The sequence below is a fragment of the Doryrhamphus excisus genome, chromosome 14, assembly GCF_030265055.1.
Source record: "Doryrhamphus excisus isolate RoL2022-K1 chromosome 14, RoL_Dexc_1.0, whole genome shotgun sequence".
NCBI lineage: Eukaryota > Metazoa > Chordata > Actinopteri > Syngnathiformes > Syngnathidae > Doryrhamphus > Doryrhamphus excisus.
The window spans coordinates 17901541-17927217 of record NC_080479.1 but is presented as its reverse complement, the minus strand read 5'-3'; the positions used below and the strand labels follow the sequence as shown (position 1 = coordinate 17927217).

General features: G+C 38.2%; 1 protein-coding gene across 1 annotated transcript in view; it reads left to right on the top strand.

The window, feature by feature from the left end:
• The window catches only part of LOC131101527 (neurexophilin-1-like), a 42590-nt gene extending 20681 nt beyond the window's left edge, over nt 1-21909 (top strand). Inside the window, exon 2 of the mRNA XM_058046781.1 lies at nt 17787-21909. Within this exon, the coding sequence (XP_057902764.1) occupies nt 17787-18542 (756 nt within the window). The 3' untranslated portion in view covers nt 18543-21909. The remainder of the gene's footprint in view (nt 1-17786) is intronic.
• Nucleotides 21910-25677: the final 3768 nt, after the last annotated feature.

The window sequence follows — 25677 nt, the reverse complement described above, 5'->3', positions numbered from 1 at the left end:
TTTGACATTAATTGTTATAGTTTCATTACTTTTTTTCCGTTTCTTATTGTTAAAAGGGGAAGCGCGCTTTTATGGGAATTTTGCCCATCATTCCTAATTCTTATGTGAAACACGAACACATAATTTTTCCTTTTTCTGTGCATTATAACACGAGAAAACTAGTTAATATGAGCTAGCTAACAACGGACATCATGGGAAATATATATATATATATATATTTTTTTTTAAAAAGAAATCCCTATTTTGACGCTAAAGCCCTCATAAAAAAAAGTCAACAGTTCCATTTACATAACAGACTTTTATATTAACCAAGCTACGGCGATATTATTATTGTAGTAGCTAGCACCAAAAACTATATCTCAAAAACTAACATAACATTCTTTGTTTGAGTAATATCATTTGATTAAACATTTTCCGACATTTCCCACCACACGATGCATTATTCGTGCCGATATCAAATCGGATAGATGTTGCATCGCCTGATACTAAAAACTACATTAATGGTATCGTATCAGAAGTGAATAGAAGAGCTGTCGTCGGTGTTTTAATGTCCAATCATATTATTTTTACTGCATGCAAACGTGGTGACAGATGGCCTAAAAAAATCAATAATCAATCAATAATCAATTGACCCCTTTAACCACATGCTATTGTCCTTTTACTCGCTCTTATATCTTATTGATTCCAGCTTGTCAACGTTTGTAAGATGAGGTCTTTCGGGGTCAGTGGAAACTGAAATTGTGGCTTATTGGATTATGAGTATAAAATGGCTGCAGGTAACAATTTTGCATAGTAATAATGTGGCTTCGTTTCCATTTCCGTTAAGACCGCAACGCATTTCACCGCAGGCTTGATTCCAAATACAACGTCTTTGCTTGGCGGTATGGGATTGTTGTATAAATACTGTCAAAAATAATTATGAAAATGACAATACAGCACAAATAAGGAGTAGGAAGAAGCAAAGTTTATTTAATCTTATCCTAATACATTTGTTCACTTCCTGTATTCAAAATGTAATCTTTGGCCATTTTAATTACATAGGCAAATTCTAAGTCAGTATAACAATGCGGTAATTATGAAAATGACAATGCAGCACAAATAAGAAGTAGGAAGAAGCAAAGTTTATTTAAGCTTATCCTAATACATTTGTTCACTTCCTGTATTCAAAATGTAATCTTTGCCCTTTTTAATTACATAGGCAAATTCTAAGTCAGTATAACAATGCGGTAATTATGAAAATGACAATGCAGCACAAATAAGAAGTAGGAAGAAGCAAAGTTTATTTAAGCTTATCCTAATACATTTGTTCACTTCCTGTATTCAAAATGTAATCTTTGCCCATGTTAATTACATAGGCAAATTCTAAGGCGGTATAACAATGTGGTAATTACGAAAATGACAATACAGCACAAATAAGGAGTAGTAAGAAGCAAAGTTTATTTAATCTTACTCTAATACATTTGTTCACTTCCTGTATTCAAAATGTAATCTTTGCCCATGTTAATTACATAGGAAAATTCTAAGGCGGTATAACAATGTGGTAATTATGAAAATGACAATACAGCACAAATAAGGAGTAGGAAGAAGCAAAGTTTATTCAATCTTACTCTAATACATTTGTTCACTTCCTGTATTCAAAATGTAATCTTTGCCCATTTTAATTACATAGGCAAATTCTAAGGCGGTATAACAATGTGGTAATTATGAAAATGACAATACAGCACAAATAAGGAGTAGGAAGAAGCAAAGCTTATTTAATCTTATCCTAATGCATTTGTTCACTTCCTGTATTCAAAATGTAATCTTTGCCCATTTTAATTACATAGGCAAATTCTAAGGCGGTATAACAATGTGGTAATTATGAAAATGACAATACAACACAGATAAGGAGTAGGAAGAAGCAAAGTTTATTTAATCTTATACCAATACGTACATTTGTTCACTTCCTGTATTCAAAATGTAATCTTTGCCCATTTTAATGACATAGGCAAATTCTAAGGCGGTATAACAATGCGGTAAAATAGCAGTTGAGGTCTTTTTTTAAAATTTCTGTAAATAAACACTCATAATAAATATTTAATAATAATACGTTAATAGTTGACAAACATGTCACAAAGACATCAAGAGTTAGTAGTAAACATATGCTAACATGCTTATATTAATTTTAGTGAATTGTTTGAGTTATTTCCTCAATCGGTTCCATAATTTGAGTCCACATAATTAAATGCTAACGTTTTTTAAATTTTTATTATTGTTCTCGCCTATGCTTCAGTGCTTTAAGTCATTTTTTTTTTCCGAAAATCATATTTCTATTTCGTCCGTTCAGAAAAATTGTATTCATTTTTTTTGGGATAGCATGTTATTTTTTGTTTGGTGCATAATTTTAGCTATTTGAAAGTTTGCTAGGTCAGCAAATTTAGTATTTGTTATTTTTAGGAATGGATTAGCCTAACTGACTTTTTTTGTGTACTTTTATAGTTACTTCCACACAATAAGTTAGCGACAGTAATACCGGATAACAATAAAAAATATAAGTGATTTTTGCATAGGTGTATCCTAATGATGTGCATTGTTAGCTAGCTTATATTAACTTGCTGTTTTGTGTTATAATGCACGGACAAGGGAAAGAAATATCTGTTAATGTTTCAAATAAGGATTGTGATTGATGTGCAAATTTTTTTCGGAACAAATTTAGTTTTGTTTACTATTCTTGCCGCTTGATGTTGTATATTTTTAATGTTAGATTCCACCCTGTCAATGTCCACGCCGTCAATTTGGATTTGCAATATCTTTTCTGCTATTAGCAATTAGCATTATATTAGTCTTCATCAAAGCATAGTTTTAGTATAGTTATTTAATCTGTGACTTCTTTATTAATCAGTATATAAAGTTTGGGTTCCAGTATTGACCCCTGGGGTATGCCGCATGATATAGTTAAGCTTGCAGACGTATAATATCCTGGCTAGGGTCTATAGCATTGGTATAGACCGTAATCGATATTACAATATATATCGATATATTTTTTTTCCATGAACTGAAATTAGAGAAAAGTAAAGCCAAAATATTTTAATACAGTTTTAATAAAATATAAACAACGTTAAAGAAAAAATCTTTGAAGACCTTTATACCGTCTTTTCCGCTATTCACTCCAGCAGTGGTATAGATTCAAAACCATGTACAACCATGTACAAAACCAATACTACAACTTTATTTATTTTTTCTATGGTCTATAGCATTGGTAGTTAACTCTGTAATTTCAATCAGTGCCATGCAAATTGAAATGTTAGCTGTGTATCTCTATTAGCTAATATTCATTTTTATGATTGTTTTTTTTTTTCAATTTAATTTACAGCAACACACACAAGCACAAGTTTTATTTTCTCTTATTATGTCCGCCATATCGGGTAATATGAGTATAAAGGTGACTATAGGGGTGTTATTTCATGTCTGGAGGGCTCTAATAATGTTAAAAACTATACTTATATGCAGGTCATAACAGGTTTTTTTTAAAAATTGGGAATAAAATTAGGTATGATGAAGCAAGTTTGTTTGTTTGTTAGGGGTTAGGGTATATATATATATATATATTCATATTTATTTATTTAAAAAAAATTAATTTACAGCGATTACAGTAATTTACACACAAGCACAAGTCTTATTTTCTCATATTATATCCGCTATATCGGGTAATATGAGTGTAAAGGTGACTATAGGGGTGTTATTTCATGTCTGGAGGTCTCTAACAATGTTAAAAACTATACTTATATGCAGGTCATAACAGGTTGTTTTTTTTAAATTGGGAATAAAATTAGGTATGATGAAGCAAGTTTGTTTGTTTGTTTGTTAGGGTTAGGGTTAGGGTATATATATATATATATATTCATTTTTATTTATTAAAAAAAAATGTAATTTACAGCGATTACAGTAATTTACACAAAAGCACAAGTCTTATTTTCTCTTATTATATCCGCTATACTGGGTAATATGAGTGTAAATTTTACTATAGGGGTGTTATTTCATGTCTGGAGGGCTCTAATAATGTTAAAAACTATACTTATATGCAGGTCATAACAGGTTTTTTTTTTTTAAATTGGGAATAAAATTAGGTATGATGAAGCAAGTTTGTTTGTTTGTTAGGGTTAGGGTTTAGGGTATATATATATATATATATATATATATATATATATATATATATTCATTTTTATTTATTTAAAAAAAAATGTAATTTATAGCGATTACAGTAATTTACACACAAGCACAAGTCTTATTTTCTCTTATTATATCCGCTATATCGGGTAATATGAGTGTAAATGTGACTATAGGGGTGTTATTTCATGTCTGGAGGGCTCTCATAATGTTAAAAACTATACTTATACGCAGGTCATAACAGGTTTTTTATTAAAAATTGGGAATAAAATTAGGTATGATGAAACAAGATGTACTGAATAAACATAAACAATGTATACAAACACTCATAATACCTAAATAAGAACGTGTACTTTACGGTTAGCCTTTGAATCAAAACATGAATTACTTTATTTGCGGGTGTGCGACATAATTAAGGCTTCATTTTTTTGTCTTCATTGAGCTGACAGCGCCATGTGCAGTTATCCGATTCCCACGTCGATAAACGCGTCTCTGATTGTTCTTGTGAAGAAGTGGAAAATATATAGAGAATGCTAATTTGCTAATGACGGCGAATAATAGGCCATATTACACGCATACTCCACATTCAGCTGCATTTTTACACACTGAATCATTTAATGCGATTTTCAGTAAGTAATAATCCTCAATTTTGTATCCTTATAAAAGCGGAATGAGGTGGAAGAGGTGGTTCCTTAAAAGCATTTTTAGCCGAGACTGGGAATGTTGACAATCCTATGTGATGGGGGAGTTATTGGCCCATTTTTCCGTCCTTTTTTTTTTTTTTTTTTTTTTATTATTGAAAAATCTCATTAAGCGTGACACTGAAGATTAGTTGAGTGGGACTAAAGCGGAAAGTGAATGAACTCACAAAGCGGCCGCAAGGAGGCTTTTGCATTGTTTGGAATGTATTCGGAATTAAAACAGCTCAAGGGGGGGGGGGGAGCTCACGGCAGCCTGATCGGGAAAAAAGCCACGGCGGGAAAAATAGGCGCCAAGTTTTGGGCCTTTAAGCTCCTCCCTCAGGTCTTTACGTGAACTGAGTAATAATATTATCAGTCAGCGTCTTTGCTATCGGTTGTTTTTATTAATGGCGTTGAAGTTAACAGCAATGATTTGGTGCGGAGGTCTCGTGTTTCAAGATGGCGCCGCCCGAGCGCATGCTAGCTACGACAACTCCTTTATTTATGACTTCCTTATTGTTTTTTGTGCTATACCGACCCCTTAAGCAAATGTGCAGCGACGAATGTTCATGTTGTTAAGGTTATAGCTTGCCGCTTGCGCCATTGTTGACAATCGAGAGTAGCTGTTAGCAAGTGTTAGCATCACTTTGCTATGTCGAATGAACGGATATCCCTGCAGAAATATGGATTTGAGAGGCTGCATAGAGGGAGTGAATAGTGGAAAAGACGGTATAAAGGTCTTCAAAGATGGCATCAATCGTGTTTACCGTCTGTCGTCATGGGGAACGTGAGGTGGAAGTGCTAACGGCGCTAACCCGGCTACCGAAACTACCGTGAGTGCACCACTGAAGATTTTACTTTTTCTATATTTATTTAAAATTGTTGTGGCTATTTTTCTCTAATGTTGTTTATATTTGTGCGACTTATGTATGTTTTTTTGTAGCTAATTATGCATTTTTGGCCTTGTGCGACTTATACTCCAGTGCGACTTATATATGTTTTTTTTTTCTACCTATTTATGCATTTTTGGCCTTGTGCGACTTATACTCCAGTGCGACTTATGTATGTTTTTTTGCACCTAATTATGCATTTTTGGCCTTGTGCGACTTATACTCCAGTGCGACTTATGTATGTTTTTTTCTACCTATTTATGCATTTTTTGGCCTTGTGCGACTTATCTATGTTTTTTAAACATAATTATGCATTTTTGGCCTTGTGCAACTTATACTCCAGTGTGACTTATGTATGTTTTTTGCACCTAATTATGCATTTTTGGCCTTGTGCGACTTATACTCCACTGCGACTTATGTATGTTTTTTTTTCTACCTAATTATACAATTTTGGCCTTGTGCGACTTATACTCCAGTGCGACTTATGTATGTTTTTTTGCACCTAATTATGCATTTTTGGCCTTGTGCGACTTATACTCTAGTGCGACTTATGTATGTTTTTTTCTACCTAATTATGCATTTTTGGCCTTGTGCTACTTATACTTCACTGCGACTTATGTATGTTTTTTTTTCTACCTAATTATAAAATTTTGGCCTTGTGCGACTTATACTCCAGTGCGACTTATGTATGTTTTTTTGCACCTAATTATGCATTTTTGGCCTTGTGCTACTTATACTCCAGTGCGACTTATGTATGTTTTTTTGCACCTAATTATGCATTTTTGGCCTTGTGCTACTTATACTCCAGTGCGACTTATGTATGTTTTTTTCTACCTAATTATGCATTTTTGGCCTTGTGCGACTTATACTCTAGTGCGACTTATGTATGTTTTTTTTCTACCTATTTATGCATTTTTGGCCTTGTGCGACTTATCTATGTTTTTTTAAACATAATTATGCATTTTTGGCCTTGTGCAACTTATACTCCAGTGTGACTTATGTATGTTTTTTTCTACCTAATTATGCATTTTTGGCCTTGTGCGACTTATACTCCCGTGCGACTTATGTATGTTTTTTCAATAACAATAATAATATATAATATATAATAATATATATAAATATAATAATAATATCATATATAAAGCTTCGATCTGATGGCTTGAAGTAGGGTTCAAACTGGTACGAAACACGGCCAGTGTCAGTACAATACAGTAAAAATCAGCGCAGTAGAAAAAAAAAAAACTACAGTATCATCCACAGTACAGGATGTAAACTAAGAATGAAGTAAGTTAGTAGCGTGTATTACCTGGCAACCCATCATCATATTCAGGAAGTCATTCCCAACCATATGGCAACAAGCAGCAATAGTTCATAGCTCATAATAGCTTTTTGCTGTGTGTGTGTGTGTGTGTGTGTGTGTGTGTGTGTGTGTGCAGCTGTGTTTCACAGCTTATGAGACGTAGACAATGAGAAGAAAAAGAGCTTTGGTCATATCCGAGTGTGCTGCTTAATGTTCCGATGCGGGAAAAACACATCTGAGAATTGTAATCTGTGTCACACAAATTCAAATTATGAATGGATTTGGCTGCGCTACAATTTTTTTTTTTTTTGCGTCTAATTATGATATTTGTTGTGTTTAGTGATATTTACACAACAAAAACCATGACACGGTTTAGAAATACAAAGCTCATTTGAATGTATTTATTGCGTCTGTATGCGCTATATATAGCTATTCATATTTTCTATTCCGACAACCATCATTAGGAATTCTCTATTTATTCTTCCCAGTCCAGCCTATCTTGGCTCACTCTTTGAAGATTCCGAACCGAGGGTTAATTGTCTGCAGGTTCTGGATCAGTGTGGAGGCTTAGAGTCTCAGATGGTCTCCCCCCCCCCCCCCCCCCCCACCCGGTCTCCCTTTGTGTTTCTTCAGAGCTGTAATAACGCGCCTCTTTCACACTCATCATGTTGTGCTCGGGGTTTTTCAGTCCTCACATTTTGGAATTGAGCCTTTTCTCAATAATTGGGAACATTCAATGGACCCTCGGAATCGAGAAAGAGCTTTTGTTTCTAAGCAAAATGGGGATGGTTTATGGCCGTACTGTATTTCATGTATCGTTATCGGCCATTCAGAAGCACACAAATGATGAGAACGGGTACATTCCCGGTAGGCCTTCAAGTGCTCAGATATAACCACTTAACCATCGCGCTTTTTAAAAGCAAAGTAACTTTCTAGGTCTTTAACCCCAACGTTGATAATGGTAATGGTAATGGTTTAATTTCATTTGAACATGCATCAGATTACAATTGAATGCATCCCATAATCAGTTCAACATGTTCACAGTTCAGGCGCTGCGAGGTCGGTAGCTTGATTTTAGTTTTAATGTAGATCCAGTAGCTCTGAAGTTGGTAACCCATAACAAGATGGCGTTTGGAGTTGGTACGGGATCTCGGTCTACCGAGATTGAAGCGAACAGAAACCAAAAACAATAGCATTATAAAGAAACAAATATGTACTTATATCGAAAATAAACACTGTTTTGTTTCTTTACTTTATTTTATTTTACTTTTATTTCACCTCCAAATGTGTCAGATGAGGCGTTTTTTTGTCTGCTTAATGAATCCTCACAGAAGAAACACACTTCTCTTTTTTCTTGGTTTAGGGGGTAAAAAACAAACATACATAAGTCACACTGGAGTACAAGTAGTACAAGGCCAAAAATGCATAATTAGGTAGAAAAAACATACATAAGTCACACTGGAGTATAAGTAGCACAGGGCCAAAAATGCATCATTAGGTAGAAAAGCACAAGGCCAAAAATGCATAATTGGGTAAAAAAAAACATACATAAGTCGCACTGAAGTATAAGTCGCACAAGGCCAAAAATGCATAAATAGGTAGAAAAAAAAACATACATAAGTCACACTGGAGTATAAGTAGCACAAGGCCAAAAATGCATAATTGGGTAAAAAAAACATACATAAGTCACACTGGAGTATAAGTAGCACAAGGCCAAAAATGCATAATTAGGTAGAAAAAAACATACATAAGTCACACTGGAGTATAAGTCGCACAAGGCCAAAAATGCATAAATTGGTAGAAAAAAAACATACATAAGTTGCACAAGGCCAAAAATGCATAATTAGGTAGAAAAAAACATACATAGGTCACACTGGAGTATAAGTTGCACAAGGCCAAAAATGCATAAATACTAGGTAGAAAAAAAACATACATAAGTCACACTGGAGTATAAGTCGCACAAGGCCAAAAATGCATAATTAAGTAAAAAAAAAAACAACATACATAAGTCGCACTGAAGTATAAGTTGCACAAAGCCAAAAATGCATAAATTGGTAGAAAAAAAATATACATAAGTCGCACTGGAGTATAAGTAGCACAAGACCAAAAATGCATAAGTGGGTAAAAAAAAACATACATAAGTCGCACTGAAGTATAAGTAGCACAAGGCCAAAAATGCATAATTAGGTAGAAAAAAACATACATAAGTCACACTGGAGTATAAGTCGCACAAGGCCAAAAATGCATAAATTGGTAGAAAAAAAACATACATAAGTCGCACTGGAGTATAAGTCGCACAAGGCCAAAAATGCATAATTAGGTAGAAAAAACATACATAAGTCACACTGGAGTATAAGTAGCACAAGGCCAAAAATGCATAATTATGTAAAAAAAAAAACATACATAAGTCACACTGGAGTATAAGTAGCACAAGGCCAAAAATGCATAATTAGGTAGAAAAAAAACATACATAAGTCACACTGGAGTATAAGTCGCACAAGGCCAAAAATGCATAATTGGGTAAAAGAACATACATAAGTCACACTGGAGTATAAGTAGCACAAGGCCAAAAATGCATAATTAGGTAGAAAAAAACATACATAAGTCGCACTGGAGTATAAGTAGCACAAGGCCAAAAATGCATAATTGGGTAAACAAACATACATAAGTTGCACTGGTGTATAAGTAGCACAAGGCCAAAAATGCATAAATTGGTAGAAAATAAAACATACATAAGTCACACTGTAGTATAAGTAGCACAAGGCCAAAAATGCATAAATAGGTAGAAAAAAAACATACATAAGTCGCACTGAAGTATAAGTAGCACAAGGCCAAAAATGCATAATTAGGTAGAAAAAAACATACATAAGTCGCACTGGAGTATAAGTCGCACAAGGCCAAAAATGCATAAATTGGTAGAAAATAAAACATACATAAGTCACACTGTAGTATAAGTCGCACAAGGCCAAAAATGCATAATTATGTAAAAAAAAAAACATACATAAGTTACACTGGAGTATAAGTAGCACAAGGCCAAAAATGCATAATTAGGTAGAAAAAAAACATACATAAGTCACACTGGAGTATAAGTCACACATGGCCAAAAAGGCATAATTAGGTAGAAAAAAAACATACATAAGTTGTCTAATGTCTCAGATAATTTTTCCTGACCATGTATAACCAACGTTAAGACGTTGTTTTGTCTGCTTAATGAATCCTCACAGAAGAAACACACTTGTGTTTTTTTCATGTTTTATGGCTTCATTAAAAAACATTAAAACAAGATTTTGATTGCATCAAATAATAAAAGTGTGTGTTGCGGCACCATTTGTCACGGTGCATTTATGGTCCAATCGATAAACTACATTAATGGGTCACCGCGTAATCTTGCCTGCGGCGTTACCTGTTTAATGAGAGTGAATAAGACGTTTTACCAAACCTCCTGACGCGGAAAGAAAACACTCTTCTGTCCACGTTTGTATCAAGTCAAAGTAAACCAGATCGTTATACGGGGAGCGATGTTTACGAGAAGGGACGGTGAATAAAACGGGAAAATGTTGTCGTCATTTTATGGGGCCGTCCGTCACCGGTGCTTAGGATTGTCATTGTGTTTATGAGATAAGCGCTAGCCATAATCGGTATATGTAAGGATCAGCTGATGGACTGTTTAACCGGGGAAGATGGAGTCAGCTGTAATAATAACAATAATCATAATAATATATTATATTTTCATTTAACACTGACCAATAGCGGAGAAGATATTATTTATTATTTTTCATCTGGTCTGCAAATCCCCGACAAGGACATAAGTATTAAGATAACTGGCCGTTAAGTTGTTAAGGAATGTAAATGGGATGTTTTTGTGTATGGTTTGGAATCCACCAAAGGACTGGATCCTGTGACTGACAGGCTTGGGTAAGATCGGTTTTGCATGTGTGGACGGCATTTAGAGGTGAAAACAACATTTTAAAAAAAACAGAGAGCTGTCTATGGGTGTTTTGGTCAAATGTGGTATCTTCTAAGTCGGGTATCCGATCCAAACCTAAATGTTTTCAGTCTACAGCAAAAATAAAGGAAATTACCATATTTTCTGGACTATCAGTCGCTCCGGAGTACAAGTCACACAAGGCCAAAAATGCATAATTAGGTAGAAAAAAACATACATAAGTTACACCGGAGTATAAGTCGCACAAGGCCAAAAATGTATAATTAGGTAAAAAAAAAAAAACATACATAAGTCACACAGGAGTTTTAGTAGCACAGGGCCAAAAATGCATCATTACATAGAAAAGAAACATACATAAGTCGCACAAGGCCAAAAATGCATAATTGGGTAAAAAAAAAAACATACATAAGTCACACTGGAGTATAAGTCCCACAAGGCTAAAAATGCATAATTAGGTTAAAAAAAAAAAAAAACATACATAAGTCACACTGGAGTATAAGTTGCACAAGGCCACAAATGCATAATTAGGTAGAAAAAAAAAACCATACATAAGTCACACTGGAGTATAAGTCACACAAGGCCAAAAATGCATAATTAGGTAGAAAAAAAACATACATAAGTCACACTGGAGTATAAGTTGCACAAGGCCACAAATGCATAATTAGGTAGAAAAAAAAAAACATACATAAGTCACACTGGAGTATAAGTCACACAAGGCCAAAAATGCATAATTAGGTAGAAAAAAACATACATAAGTCGCACAAAGCCAAAAATGCATAATTGGGTAAAAAAAGACATACATAAGTCACACTGGAGTACAAGTAGCACAAAGCCAAAAATGCATAATTGGGTAAAAAAAAACATACATAAGTCACACAAGGCCAAAATGCATAATTGGGTAAAAAAAAACATACATAAGTCACACTGGAGTATAAGTAGCACAAGGCCAAAAATGCATAATTAGGTATAAAAAAACATGGGTTGGTGTTTGCTTTCGCTTTGTATAGTTCCGTTGTGCTTCTGCAATCCGTCTGGGTTTTGCCCTCGGTTATGACTTTGTTTGCCCAAGTTGGACGGTCTTGACTGGGGTTGATGTCCGGGTCTTTGAGGCAGTTCTTGAATGAGTGACTTGAACATCCTGGAGAAGGGTGTAGAAGCTCGAATATTGGATCTCAGTGTCTGGGATTTTGTCCAACCACCTGATAGGAAGCTACAGACTGGTTGAAGTGGTTGATGTTTGGCATGTCTTAGTCTTAGACTGTCCAGGTCTGGCTGGCGGACCGGAGTGTGGCGTGTTTGAAGGCATCTGGCAACGATGTTAGCCATGTTTACCTAACGGACCGTTCCCTCAGGTGACCACATAGTAGCTGGCTGTTGGTTCTACTCCCAAAACCCAAAGTGTTAATCCACTAGAAAGAATTCCACAGACTGCCAATACAGATGTGTAGCCCCTTAAAGCATCACTGTATTGCACGGAGTTGGTTCAATTCCCTTAGAAACAAACAATCTACCACACCTCTGGATCAAATTGTCATTTTAGTCTTTAAAAAATTAGCCGTTCTTGGCCCCGACCAACAATGGCCGCTCCAAGCTTTGTCTCGGTTCTGTTTAAGCTGTCATTAGTCATGACTCGGAAAGTAATGATATCCTTACAAGCAAAAAAAAATTCCCTCGAGGCTGACATTAATCAATGATGTCAAAGAAATATTTGTCCATTGTTCCACCGAATGCTCGAGGCTTTGAATTTATCTTCTATTTAAAAGCAAGTGAATAAGGAAATATGACGGAGTTAATGGACTGGTTTGAGGTTGAAGTCGAACTAAAAACCACACAAGAGTAGAGGATCCATGTTTGTAGCTCTGAAGTTGGTAACCCATAACAAGATGGGGTTTGGAGCTGGTACGGGATCTCGGTCTACCGAGATTGAAGTGCCAACAGAAACCAAAAATAATAGCATTATAAAGAAATAAATATGTACTTTTCAAAAATAATTTCTTTACTTTATTTTATTTTACTTTTATTTAACTTCCAAATGTGTCAGATGAGGTGTTTTTTCTTGGTTTATGGCACAAGGCCAAAAATACATAATTGGGTAGAAAAAACATACATAAGTCGCACTGGAGTATAAGTCGCACAAGGCCAAAAATGCATAATTACGTAGAAAAAAACATACATAAGTCACACTGGAGTATAAGTAGCACAAGGCCAGAAATGCATAATTAGGTAGAAAAAAAAACATACATAAGTCACACTGGAGTATAAGTAGCACAATGCCAAAAATGCATAATTAGGTAGAAAAAAACATACATAAGTCACACTGGAGTATAAGTAGCACAATGCCAAAAATGCATAATTAGGTAGAAAAAAACATACATAAGTCACATTGGAGTATAAGTAGCACAAGGCCAAAAATGCATAATTAGGTAGAAAAAAAACATACATAAGTCACACTGGAGTATAAGTAGCACAATGCCAAAAATGCATCATTAGGTAGAAAAGAAACATACATAAGTCGCACAAGGCCAAAAATGCATCATTAGGTAGAAACGAAACATACATAAGTCGCACAAGGCCAAAAATGCATAATTAGGTAGAAAAAAAACATACATAAGTCACACTGGAGTATAAGTAGCACAATGCCAAAAATGCATAATTAGGTAGAAAAAAACATACATAAGTCACATTGGAGTATAAGTAGCAGAGGGCCAAAAATGCATCATTAGATAGAAAAGAAACATACATAAGTCGCACTGGAGTATAAGTCGCACAAGGCCAAAAATGCATAATTAGGTAGAAAAAAAAACATACATAAGTCACACTGGAGTATAAGTAGCACAAGGCCAAAAATGCATAATTGGGTAAAAAACATACATAAGTCGCACTGGAGTATAAGTCGCACAAGGCCAAAAATGCATAATTAGGTACAAAAAAACCATACATAAGTCACACTGGAGTATAAGTCGCACAAGGCCAAAAATGCATAATTAGTTAAAAAAAAACATACATAAGTCACACTGGAGTATAAGTAGCACAAGGCCAAAAATGCATAATTAGGTGGAAAAAAACATACATAAGTCACAGAAGAGTAGAGGATCCATGTTTGGTTTATGGATGGGATGCCCTCAGACTCCCACAAACCTGGATTCGTGTGAGTCCCCGTTAATTTGATCTTATGGTTCCTCTGTGACTTCACATTTAGGAGAGACTTTTATAGTTTCCAAGGGAGCGAATGACTGAAAATACCTGGCAATATAATCATTACTGCTTAGGCCACTTTACCTGTTCCAATAGAAAGTGATTTTTGGAGTGTTTGCCTCCTGCAGTTGGAGTGCTTTCTCCGTTTCACATACTGAGCTATAAATAGATACCTGGAGACCTTCTTCAGTGTCGCTCAGTAGATCCATGGATTATGTCAAGCCCTGTTTGTTTCTTTAGTTGTGAATGTAATCAGTCTGAATGATTATCTTTGGTGGTACGGTACCATAGTACGTGAACAACCAACCTGGATGACCAACCTGGTTGGTTGACTGTAATATACCTAAACTAAATCCAATATACCAAACTACTATATAGGATGTCAAAATATTGAGTTCGAAAACAGAACGAAAATTCTGGAATGTAACCAAAAAAAAGGCCAAAAATGCATGATAAGGTACAAAAAAACCTACATAAGTCACACTGGAGTATCAGTAGCACAAGGCCAAAAATGCATAATTAGGTACAAAAAAACATACATAAGTCACTCCAGAGTATAAGTTGCACAAGGCAAAAAATACATAATTAGGTACAAAAAAACATACATAAGTCACACTGGAGTATAAGTTGCACAAGGCCAAAAATGCATAATTAGGTAGAAAAAAACATACATAAGTCACACCGGAGTATAAGTCGCACAAGGCCAAAAATACATAATTAGGTACAAAAAAACATACATAAGTCGCACTGGAATATAAGTCGCACAAGGCCAAAAATGCATAATTAGGGAGAAAAATATATACTTAAGTCACACTGGAGTATAAGTCGCACAAGGCAAAAAATACATAATTAGGTAAAAAAAAACATACATAAGTCACTCCAGAGTATAAGTCGCATAAGGCCAAAAATGCATAATTGGGTAGAAAAAAACATACATAAGTCACACTGGAGTATAAGTCGCACAAGTCCAAAAATGCATAATTAGGTAAAAAAAAACATACATAAGTCGCACAAGGCCAAAAATGCATAATTAGGTAGAAAAAAAACGTACATAAGTCGCACTGGAGTATAAGTAGCACAAGGCCAAAAATGCATAATTAGGTAAAAAAAAACATACATAAGTCACACTGGAGTATAACTCGCACAAGGCCAAAAATACATAATTAGGTACAAAAAAAACATACATAAGTCGCACTCGAGTATAAGTCACACAAGGCCAAAAATGCATAATTAGGTACAAAAAACATATATAAGTCACACTGGAGTATAAGTCACACAAGGCCAAAAATGCATAATTAGGTACAAAAAAACATACATAAGTCACACTGGAGTATAACTCGCACAAGGCCAAAAATACTTAATTAGGTACAAAAAAACATACATAAGTCGCACTCGAGTATAAGTCACGCAAGGCCAAAAATGCATAATTAGGTACAAAAAACATACATAAGTCGCACTCGAGTATAAGTCACACAAGGCCAAAAATGCATAATTAGGTACAAAAAACATACATAAGTCACACTGGAGTATATATTTTACATTTTGAATTTTTAAAACATCACAAACATTTATATACATAAATATTTGCTACAGGTATGTAAGATATATTTTTTTGTCCCAATCAATTACTTTCCATTTTTTTCCAAACCGCCATCAGTGGTGTAAAACAGGCGGTTACGTCCCCAGACATTGTGAGGCAATTATATAGCAAGTCTGTGAGATGGGTAGTATTGATCCTGAACGCAACACAGAATGCAAAAAAACTCATCAAGACTGATAGGCTGTCACATTTGAATGTAGAAAGCATCAATGTCACATATACTTCATATATACCTCATCTATACCTCATATATATACCTCATATATACGTACCTCCACCGGGACCGTGTATCAATCTCATTTCATTCATTGGACGCAAAAAAAAAGGTGAAAACCCTCGGGTTCATCAATCACCTGCTCAAGGAGCACTCTAGTTATTAGAGTGCTGCCTCCTGTCAATTGTTCTGGAATAGAAGCACGTTCTTCTATTTAAGGAGTGATCACACATAGCTGGAATAATTTGAAAGAATATTTCATGGAAAAGTCGTCCAGCATCACAGTGGTTTGCTTGTTTGGACTGCAAAAGCGTTGTGGGTTTAAATCCTTGTCGGCGAGCCGCTTGGGGTTTTCATTTTCTCGGCTTAAGTTAGGTTAAGTGGAGACCACATTTCAAGTGATACCAGTGGTTCTCAAGTGGTGGGTCCGGGCCCGAAGGTGCATTAAAATATGTATTATACGACTTGTATCTGATTTTGTGGAGTTTTTTTTAAATATTTTATATAATTTTATATAGTAATATATAATTTTAATAATAATAATTATATATAATAATTATATAATTTATAAAATTATATAATTTAAATTTTTGCATGATATGAATGCATGCAGTTATCCTGTTCTTCCTTGACAAAATTACTTACCAAAAATGGAGAATAAATAGAAAAAAAGACTGAAATAAAAGTGTCAAAAACTAAAATAGATAAAAATGACTTAAATAAAAGTGTAAAAACAATAGAAGTACTAACAGTGTCAAACATAATAAAATAAATTAATATTACTTAAATTAAAGTGTGAATAAAAACAATAAAAATATCTTTAAGCTGTAAAAAAATAATAAAATGAATGCAAAAATGATTACAAAATTAAATAATGTAAAAAGAGAATAATTAAAATTATTTCAATGAAAAGGGTAAAAAAAATATATATAAAATAATGACAGAATGAAAAATATAAAAAATAATACAAATAAATCAAAATACAGTGGAACCTCAGTTAGCATCATAAATCTGTTCCCTCAGGTCAGACGCAACCCAAAACGTACTCTAACCAAATAAATGTTTCACTAATAATATAAATCACAATCTGTTCTGACGGTGAAAGAAATTAACATAAAACACATTTTATAAGGGTTCAATTCCAACCTCGGCCATCTCTGTGTGGAGTTTACATGTTCTCCCCGTGCATGCGTGGGTTTTCTCCGGGTACTCCGGTTTCCTCCCACATTCCAAAAACATGCTAGGTTAATTAGCCACTCCAAATTGTCCATAGGTATGAATGTGACTGTGAATGTCTTTGCTAACAAACACTTTAAAACACTTTGCTAACAGCACTCGATTCATCACACTGCGACTTAATACTCAAAAGGCGTATAAACAAATACACAAACATGCCCCAAAAATGCCGAATGGTTAGCGTGTAGGCCACACAGTTAGGAGATCGGGAAGACGTGGGTTTGATTCTCATTGTGGAGTTTGCATGTCCCCCCCAAAAACATGCTAGGTTAATTAGCCACTCCACATTGTCCATAGGTATGAATGTGAGTGTGAATGGTTGTTTGTCTGTATGTGCCCTGCCCAGGGTGTACCCCGCCTCTCGCCCGAAGACAGCTGGGATAGGCTCCAGCCCCCCCCCCCCCCCCCCCCCCCCGCGACCCTCGTGAGGATAAGCAGTAGAAAATGAATGACAGTTTGTTAGAATTTGAACAAGAGTCTACCATCTTTGGGACTCAAACACAATGCGGATGTCATCCAGTGGACATAAAATGTTTTCTCCTAATACGTATTCCTCTCTCTTTCCCTCTCTTCAATCAGATGACAAGTGCCCATGCCTCAAAGTCCGAGATCGTGAAGTCCGGGAGTCCGAAATCTACCCTGAAGCACATATGGACAGAAGGCAGCAAGGACATGTCCATCAGTCGACTGCTGTTGGAGACCCTTCATGGCAAAGAGAACAACACAGCATTGGACTTCCGTTACGACACCCCGGATCCTTATTCGGAGCAGGATCTGTGGGACTGGCTGAGGAACTCCACGGACCTGCAGGACTCACGACCCAGGGCTAAACGACGGCCCATGGTCAAGACCGGGAAGTTCAAGAAGATGTTCGGCTGGGGTGACTTCCACTCTAACATCAAGACGGTCAAACTCAACCTTCTGATCACCGGTAAGATCGTGGATCACGGCAACGGAACGTTCAGTGTCTACTTCCGCCACAACTCGACCGGCCAAGGCAACGTATCGGTCAGCTTGGTCCCGCCCACAAAGATAGTGGAGTTTGACGTCGCGGCCCAGCAGTCGGTCATCGACGCCAAGGACTCCAAGTCCTTCAACTGCCGCGTCGAGTACGAGAAAGTGGAGAAAGGGGCCAAGAACACGCTCTGCAACTTTGACCCGTCCAAGACGTGCTACCAGGAGCAGACTCAGAGCCACGTCTCCTGGCTCTGCTCCAAACCTTTTAAAGTCATCTGCATCTTTATCTCCTTCTACAGCACCGACTACAAACTGGTGCAGAAAGTGTGTCCGGACTACAACTACCATAGTGACACTCCGTACTTCCCGTCTGGCTGACATCAAGAGTTAACCAGGGATCGAACCCACCACAGAGAAATGTGTATGTTAGCCATTCTATCCGCCAAAATGTCAAACCGGTACCAAACGTTCCTACGGATATCTTATTCTAACGTTTACATTTTTGCAGGGATTATATTATGTTTTGATGTTAAATTAGCAAAAAAATTAGCAAAAAAAATGACTTTGTTTTGGTCAATTTGTTGATTTTTCATTCATTTGCACTCTATTTTTTAGAGTGTGTTAGATTTGATCTGTGATTTTTTGGAGGTTTTCTGCAACTCTTTGGACTGGTCATTGACTCCAAGGACCAGGTGACGATGCTGGTTTAATGCTAGTTTGTGAGATGGTACGTACAACTAACTCCACGTTTGATTCCGGACTTTAGCTAGCTACGGAATGCTACACGCAGGCTACAGTAATCCCTTGCCATTCATATTTTTTTTTTATGAATAAATCTGAGAAATTTTGTGCTTGACCACAGACAAGTTAGTCCAGAAACTGAAATACAAATGTAAGGGAGGTGTTCCAAGAACCAGATTTGGCCGCCGAAGACCAGGTCTCAGGCTCCCACATCCGGGCGAGGTCATAAGATCATAAGGGTTTTCTGAATCACTCTTGGTCTGTCCCGTCACCTCGGACTTGTTTGCCTTGGGAGACCCTACCAGGGTCGGATGACTCGGGCACTCAAACCCCTCCACCACGATAAGGTGGTGATTCACAGAGGAGCATCCAGGCATCTTGTCTAGATGCCTCCCGGACGCCTCCCTGGTGAGATGTTCCGGGCATGCCCAGCCGGGGCAGACCTAGGACCCGCAGGGGCATATAGCTCCTCGAATCACTCGGGTACTCAAACCCCTCTAAGGTGGTGATTCACGGAGGAGTATCTAGTCCGAATACCTCCTGGATGCCTCCCTGGTGAGGTGTTCCGGGCATGCCCATCTGGGAAAAAATCCCCCGCTGAAGGGATTATGTCTCACAACTGGCCTGGGAACCAGATTTGGCCGCCGAAGACCAGGTCACCCGGGCACCCGCCCTTGACCGCCACCCAACACATAATGCACCGGACCCTTATGCTTGCCCCCGTATGTGGTGGGTCTACAAGGGGGAGATCCCGTGTGGCTTCTTCGCCCGGCCCCACGGGCCAAGGCCCAACCACTAGGTCTGGCTCCAGGGTGAGTCCCCGGTATCCCACATCCGGGCGAGGTGTGGTTCCTCCTCTTTGTTGTCATCATAAGGGTCTTCTGAAACACTCTTGGTCCATCCCGTCACCTCAGACCTTGGGAGACCCTACCAGGGGCATATAGCTCCCCGGATCACTCGGGCACTCAAACCCCTCCACCACGATAAGGTGGTGATTCACGGGGGAGCATCTAGGCATCTTGTCCGGATGCCTCCCGGACGCCTCCCTGGTGAGATGTACCGGGCATGCCCACCCGGGAAAAAACCCCGGGGCAGACTTAGGACACGCTGGAGGGATTATGTCTCGAAGCTGGCCTGGGAACCAGATTTGGCCGCCGAAAACCAGGTCGGCCAGGCACCCGCCCTTGACCACCACTCAACACATAATGCACCGGATCCTTATGCTTGCGTGGGTCTACAAGGGGGAGATCCCGTGTGGCTTCTTTGGGTTGGGCCCGGCCGGGCCCCATGGGTCAAGGCCTGATCACCATGTCTGGCTCCAGTGTGAGTCCCCGGTATCCCACATCCGGGCGAGGTGCGGTTCCTCCTCTTTGTTGTCATCATAAGGGTCTTCTGAATCACTCTTGGTCCGTCCCGTCACCTCGGACCTGTTTGCCTTGGGAGACCCTACCATGGGCATATAGCTCCCCGGATCACTTGGGCACTCAAACCCCTCTACCACGATAAGGTGGTGATTGACGGAGGAGCATCTAGGCATCCAGTCCGGATGCCTCCCGGGCGCCTCCCTGGTGAGATGTACCGGGCATGCCCACCCGGGAAAAAACCCCGGGGCAGACTTAGGACACGCTGGAGGGATTATGTCTCAAAGCTGGCCTGGGAACCAGATTTGGCCGCCGAAAACCAGGTCGGCCAGGCACCCGCCCTTGACCGCCACTCAACACATAATGCACCGGATCCTTATGCTTGCCCCCGTATGTGGTGGGTCTACAAGGGGGAGATCCCGTGTGGCTTCTTTGGGTTGGGCCCGGCCGGGCCCCATGGGTCAAGGCCTGATCACCATGTCTGGCTCCAGTGTGAGTCCCCGGTATCCCACATCCGGGCGAGGTGCGGTTCCTCCTCTTTGTTGTCATCATAAGAGTCTTCTGAATCACTCTTGGTCCGTCCCGTCACCTCGGACTTGTTTGCTTTGGGAGACCCTACCAGGGGCATATAGCTCCTCGGATCACTCGGGCACTCAAACCCCTCTACCACGATTCACGGAGGAGCATCTAGGCATCTAGTCCGAATGCCTCCCGGACGCCTCCCTGGTAAGATGTTCCGGGCATGCCCAGCCGGGAAAAAGCCCCGAGGCAGACTTAGGACACGAAGCTGGCCTGGGAACCAGATTTGGCCACCAAAGACCAGGTCGCCCAGGCACCCGCCCTTGACCGCCACCCAACACACAATGCACCGGACCCTTATGCTTGCCCCCGTATGTTGTGGGTCTACAAGGGGGGGATCCCGTGTGGCTTCTTCGGGCTGTGCCCGGCCGGGTCCCACGGGTGCAAGGCCCCGACCACCAGGCACCCCTCCCTGGGGCCTGGCTCCAGGGTGAGTCCCTGGTATCCCATATCCGGGTGAGGTGCGGTTCCTCATAAGGGTCTTCTTTTCTTTTATTGATAAATAAGGAATCCTACTTCATGGAAATTCACTTATCACTGTTGGGTCTGCAACCAATTAACGATTATAATTATATTATAATTATGGAAACTTTTTAGGGGATGGGGCTCACTCCTTACTAATTTGTGGACAACTGGTTGGTCCACCCTTAGCAGCAACAACCGCAATCAAGCGTTTGTATTAACTTGCAATGAGTCTCTTACAGCGCTTTTTGCCCACTCATCTTTGCAGAATTGTTGTCATTCAGCCGCATTGGAGACTTTTCAAGGTCAATAGGATTCAGGTCAGGACTTGGACTAGGCCACTTCGAAGTCTTCATATTCAGAGGTGGACTTTCTGGTGTGTTTTGGATCATTGACCTGCTGTGGAACCCGAATTTGGTTTCATCCAAGAAATGGACGGATGGACTTCAGGATTTTTTTGGCAGAATTCATGGTTCCATTTATCACAGGAAGTCTTCCGGGTCCTGAATCAGAAAAAACAACCCTAGACCGTCACACTACCACCACAGTATTTTACTGTTACTGATATAATGTTCTTTTTTTTCAGAAATACAGCAATACACCAGATATAATGGGACACACACTTTCCAAAAATACTTCGTCAGAGTATTTTCCCAAAAGTCTTGACGATCATAATCAGTTTTTCACATAGAACCATGTAGATTTGGATTTTTTTCCGCCCTTAATCATAAAAAAATTAATTTTCCAACGCCATTTTATGTTCTGTTACTTTATCACTGACTAATATTTAAGTCTGTTAATAATCTGAATTATTTAATCGTAACAAAAAATGCAATTAAAATCAGAAAGGAGGCAAACACTGGTTGATGATGTCAAGGGAGTTGGGAGCACAGTCAGCATGAAAAGCATCAGTAAGACACTTTGCTGTAATGGATTGCGATCCTGCACTACCCACAAGGTCCCCCGTCCCCAACCACCCCCGTCCCCCACTACCACTACCACCCCCCCCACCCCCTCAGACGCATGTACAGACCCGTCTGAACACCAAAATGGAGATCTTTGCATGCATTAAAAACGGACTGGATGTGTTTGAAGGCAACAGGATTTTTTTGAATACGAGTCCAACAACGCCATCTTTACTAACATGGAAGTGGAAACATTCGGTTTTGGGGGGCGGTTTCTCTGACCCGGGGGTCCTCCTCGGATGGATGCAATCCTGGTTTTGTACTGGGATCAAATACTTTGTTTATTTTTAGAACCACTATTTCATGTTTTATCACTGATTTTTGCTTCTTTGAAATTACCATTATAGTGTACTTATTTTCCTTACTTTATATATATATATATATATATATATATATATATACACATATATGTGTATATTTATATATATTTGTGTATACAGAAAGAGAGAGGAAAATTGTAATGTATTTATATATAGAAATGACTGCATAATTTGTATGAATGGTTTGTATTGTACATATTCCATCCTTATGACGTTGCTTCTGTACATGCACCCCATGAGCTGTGATGTTACCCCCCCCCCCCCCACCCCCACCCCGACCCGACCCCCCCACCCCCTACTGCTGAGTCCTTTATGCTTGTTCTTGGTTCTTCTATCCCAGAAAATGATGTTTCTGCCCTAGATGTGATTTTGCTGAAAAACTGAAAAATAGAAGCTGTAGCAACTTAAATATATTCAAAGTATTCATTGGAATTTTCTTTAATGGGGAAAAAGTTTCAAAAATTAAAATACTAGTACATTGTGTTTGTCTGAATTGTGTTTTTTTTTTGTTGTACTTGCTGGAGGCGGGGTCAGGGCGCATGTAGACAAACAACCATTCACACTCACATTCATACCTATGGATAATTTTGGAGTGGCTAATGAACCTAGCATGTTTTTTTTGGACGAGGAGAACATGCAAACTTCACACAGAGATGGCAGAAAGTGGAATTGAACTCAGGTCTCCTAGCTGTGAGGCCTGCTAAAAGTCGAACGATTCAGTTTTTGCTGAACTTTTGCCAAAATTGTGACTCCGTTTTCAAACAATATTGCACGTAACAAACATTTGCTACATTGACTCTCGTGCTATTATTATTATTACGCTAAAAATATGTCATTTTAAGTGTGCAGGTCAAGCGGTACATGACTTCATGGCTGGAATTTTAATTTTATATATATATATATATAGTTTTATTTATATTTGCAAAAATTAATCATATTTAGGCATATTTTTATATTTTTAATTCATATTTTTGCCAATTAACCTAGCATGTTCATATTATTCAAACCTGCAATAAAAGTGTGTTGTTTTGGTGATCAAACAAGTCTGGTGCTTGTGTGTCTCACCCAACGTTAGTCACTTTTACATTCATATTACCCAATAGAGTGGACACAGGTATTATTGTGGTATTTTAGTATTATAGTGGTATACAGGTATTATCCAAACCTGCAATAAAAGTGTGTTGTTTTGGCGATCAAGTCTGGTGCTTGTGTCTCACCCAACGTTAGTCACTTTTACATTCATATTACCCAATACAGTGGACACAGGTATTATTATGGTATTATAGTGTTATAGTGGTATGCAGGTATTATTCAAACCTGCAATAAAAGTGTGTTGTTTTGGCGATCAAGTCTGGTGCTTGTGTGTCTCACCCAACATTAGTCACTTTTATATTCATATTACCCTATACAGTGGACACAGGTATTATTGTAGTAATATAGTATTATAGTATTATGCAGGTATTATTCAAACCTGCAATAAAAGTGTGTTGTTTTGGCGATCAAGTCTGGTGCTTGTGTGTCTCACCCAACGTTAGTCACTTTTACATTCATATTACCCAATACAGTGGACAAAAGTATGATTGTGGTATTATAGTATTATAGTAGTATGCAGGTATTATTCAAACCTGCAATAAAAGTGTGTTATTTTGGCGATCGATCAAGTCTGGTGCTTGTGCATCTCACCCAACGTTAGTCACTTTTACATTCATATTACCCAATACAGTGGACAAAAGTATGTTTGTGGTATTATAGTATTATGCAGGTATTATTCAAACCTGCAATAAAAGTGTGTTGTTTTGGCGATCGATCAAGTCTGGTGCTTGTGCATCTCACCCAACGTTAGTCACTTTTACATTCATATTACCCAATACAGTGGACTCAGGTATTATTGTGGTAATAAAGTATTATAGTATTATAGTGGTATGCAGGTATTATTCAAACCTGCAATAAAAGTGCGTTGTTTTGGCGATCGATCAAGTCTGGTGCTTGTGTGTCTCACCCAACGTTAGTCACTTTTACATTCATATTACCCAATACAGTGGACAAAAGTATGATTGTGGTATTATAGTATTATAGTGGTATGCAGGTATTATTCAAACCTGTAATAAAAGTGTGTTGTTTTGGCGATCAAGTCTGGTGCTTGTGTGTCTCGTTCAACGTTAGTCACTTTTACATTCATATTACCCAATACAGTGGACACAGATATTATTGTGATATTATAGTAGTATGCAGGTATTATTCAAACCTGCAATAAAAGTGTGTTGTTTTGGTGATCAAGTCTGGTGCTTGTGTGTCTCACCCAACGTTAGTCTTCATATTACTCAATACAGTGGACACAGGTATTATTGTGGTATTATAGTATTATGCAGGTATTATTCAAACCTGCAATAAAAGTGTGTTGTTTTGGCGATCGATCAAGTCTGGTGCTTGTGTGTCTCACCCAACGTTATAATAAAATACAACACCTACTGATCCAGCGTAGTATCCAACATACCAGCACATAGTCTTTGAATGCGTCGTCTGTATGCTTTCAAAACAAGTAAAATTTGTATAAATATGCATAATTTCATATCAAGTGAAAAACCATGATGGTTCAAACCATGGGTGTATGATCCAAGATGGCTGAAAAAACAGTATCATTCATCCCAAAATATTTTTTTACGTAGCAAAGACTAAAATAAAACAATTTGTACGATAATCGAATCATACAAAAACTGATGCGTTGGAAAAATTCCACGATATTTTTTGTCTCGGCAAAACGGATGGAGTCAAATGACGCTAGCTACTGCGCACACATAGCATGTAAACAATCCACAGAACACACCAACCCCCTTTCCCGAATATAATTACTTCTTGGAACGTCTTCCAATGTGCAAACGGAACAGATTTCATCGTATCCTCCAAAGTTGAACATAACGGCAAACTTGCTTTGGATCCCTGAGAGATCCGAAGACGGGGATAAGAGACCGATAGCGTCTGTTCAGGGACTCCGCAGTGGCACCTGCTACGGAATCCTCCAATTCCGCAGTCGGGATCAGCAGTCAGCTTTAAACAGATTAGAGCCTCGGAGGGTGCGAAATCCGCT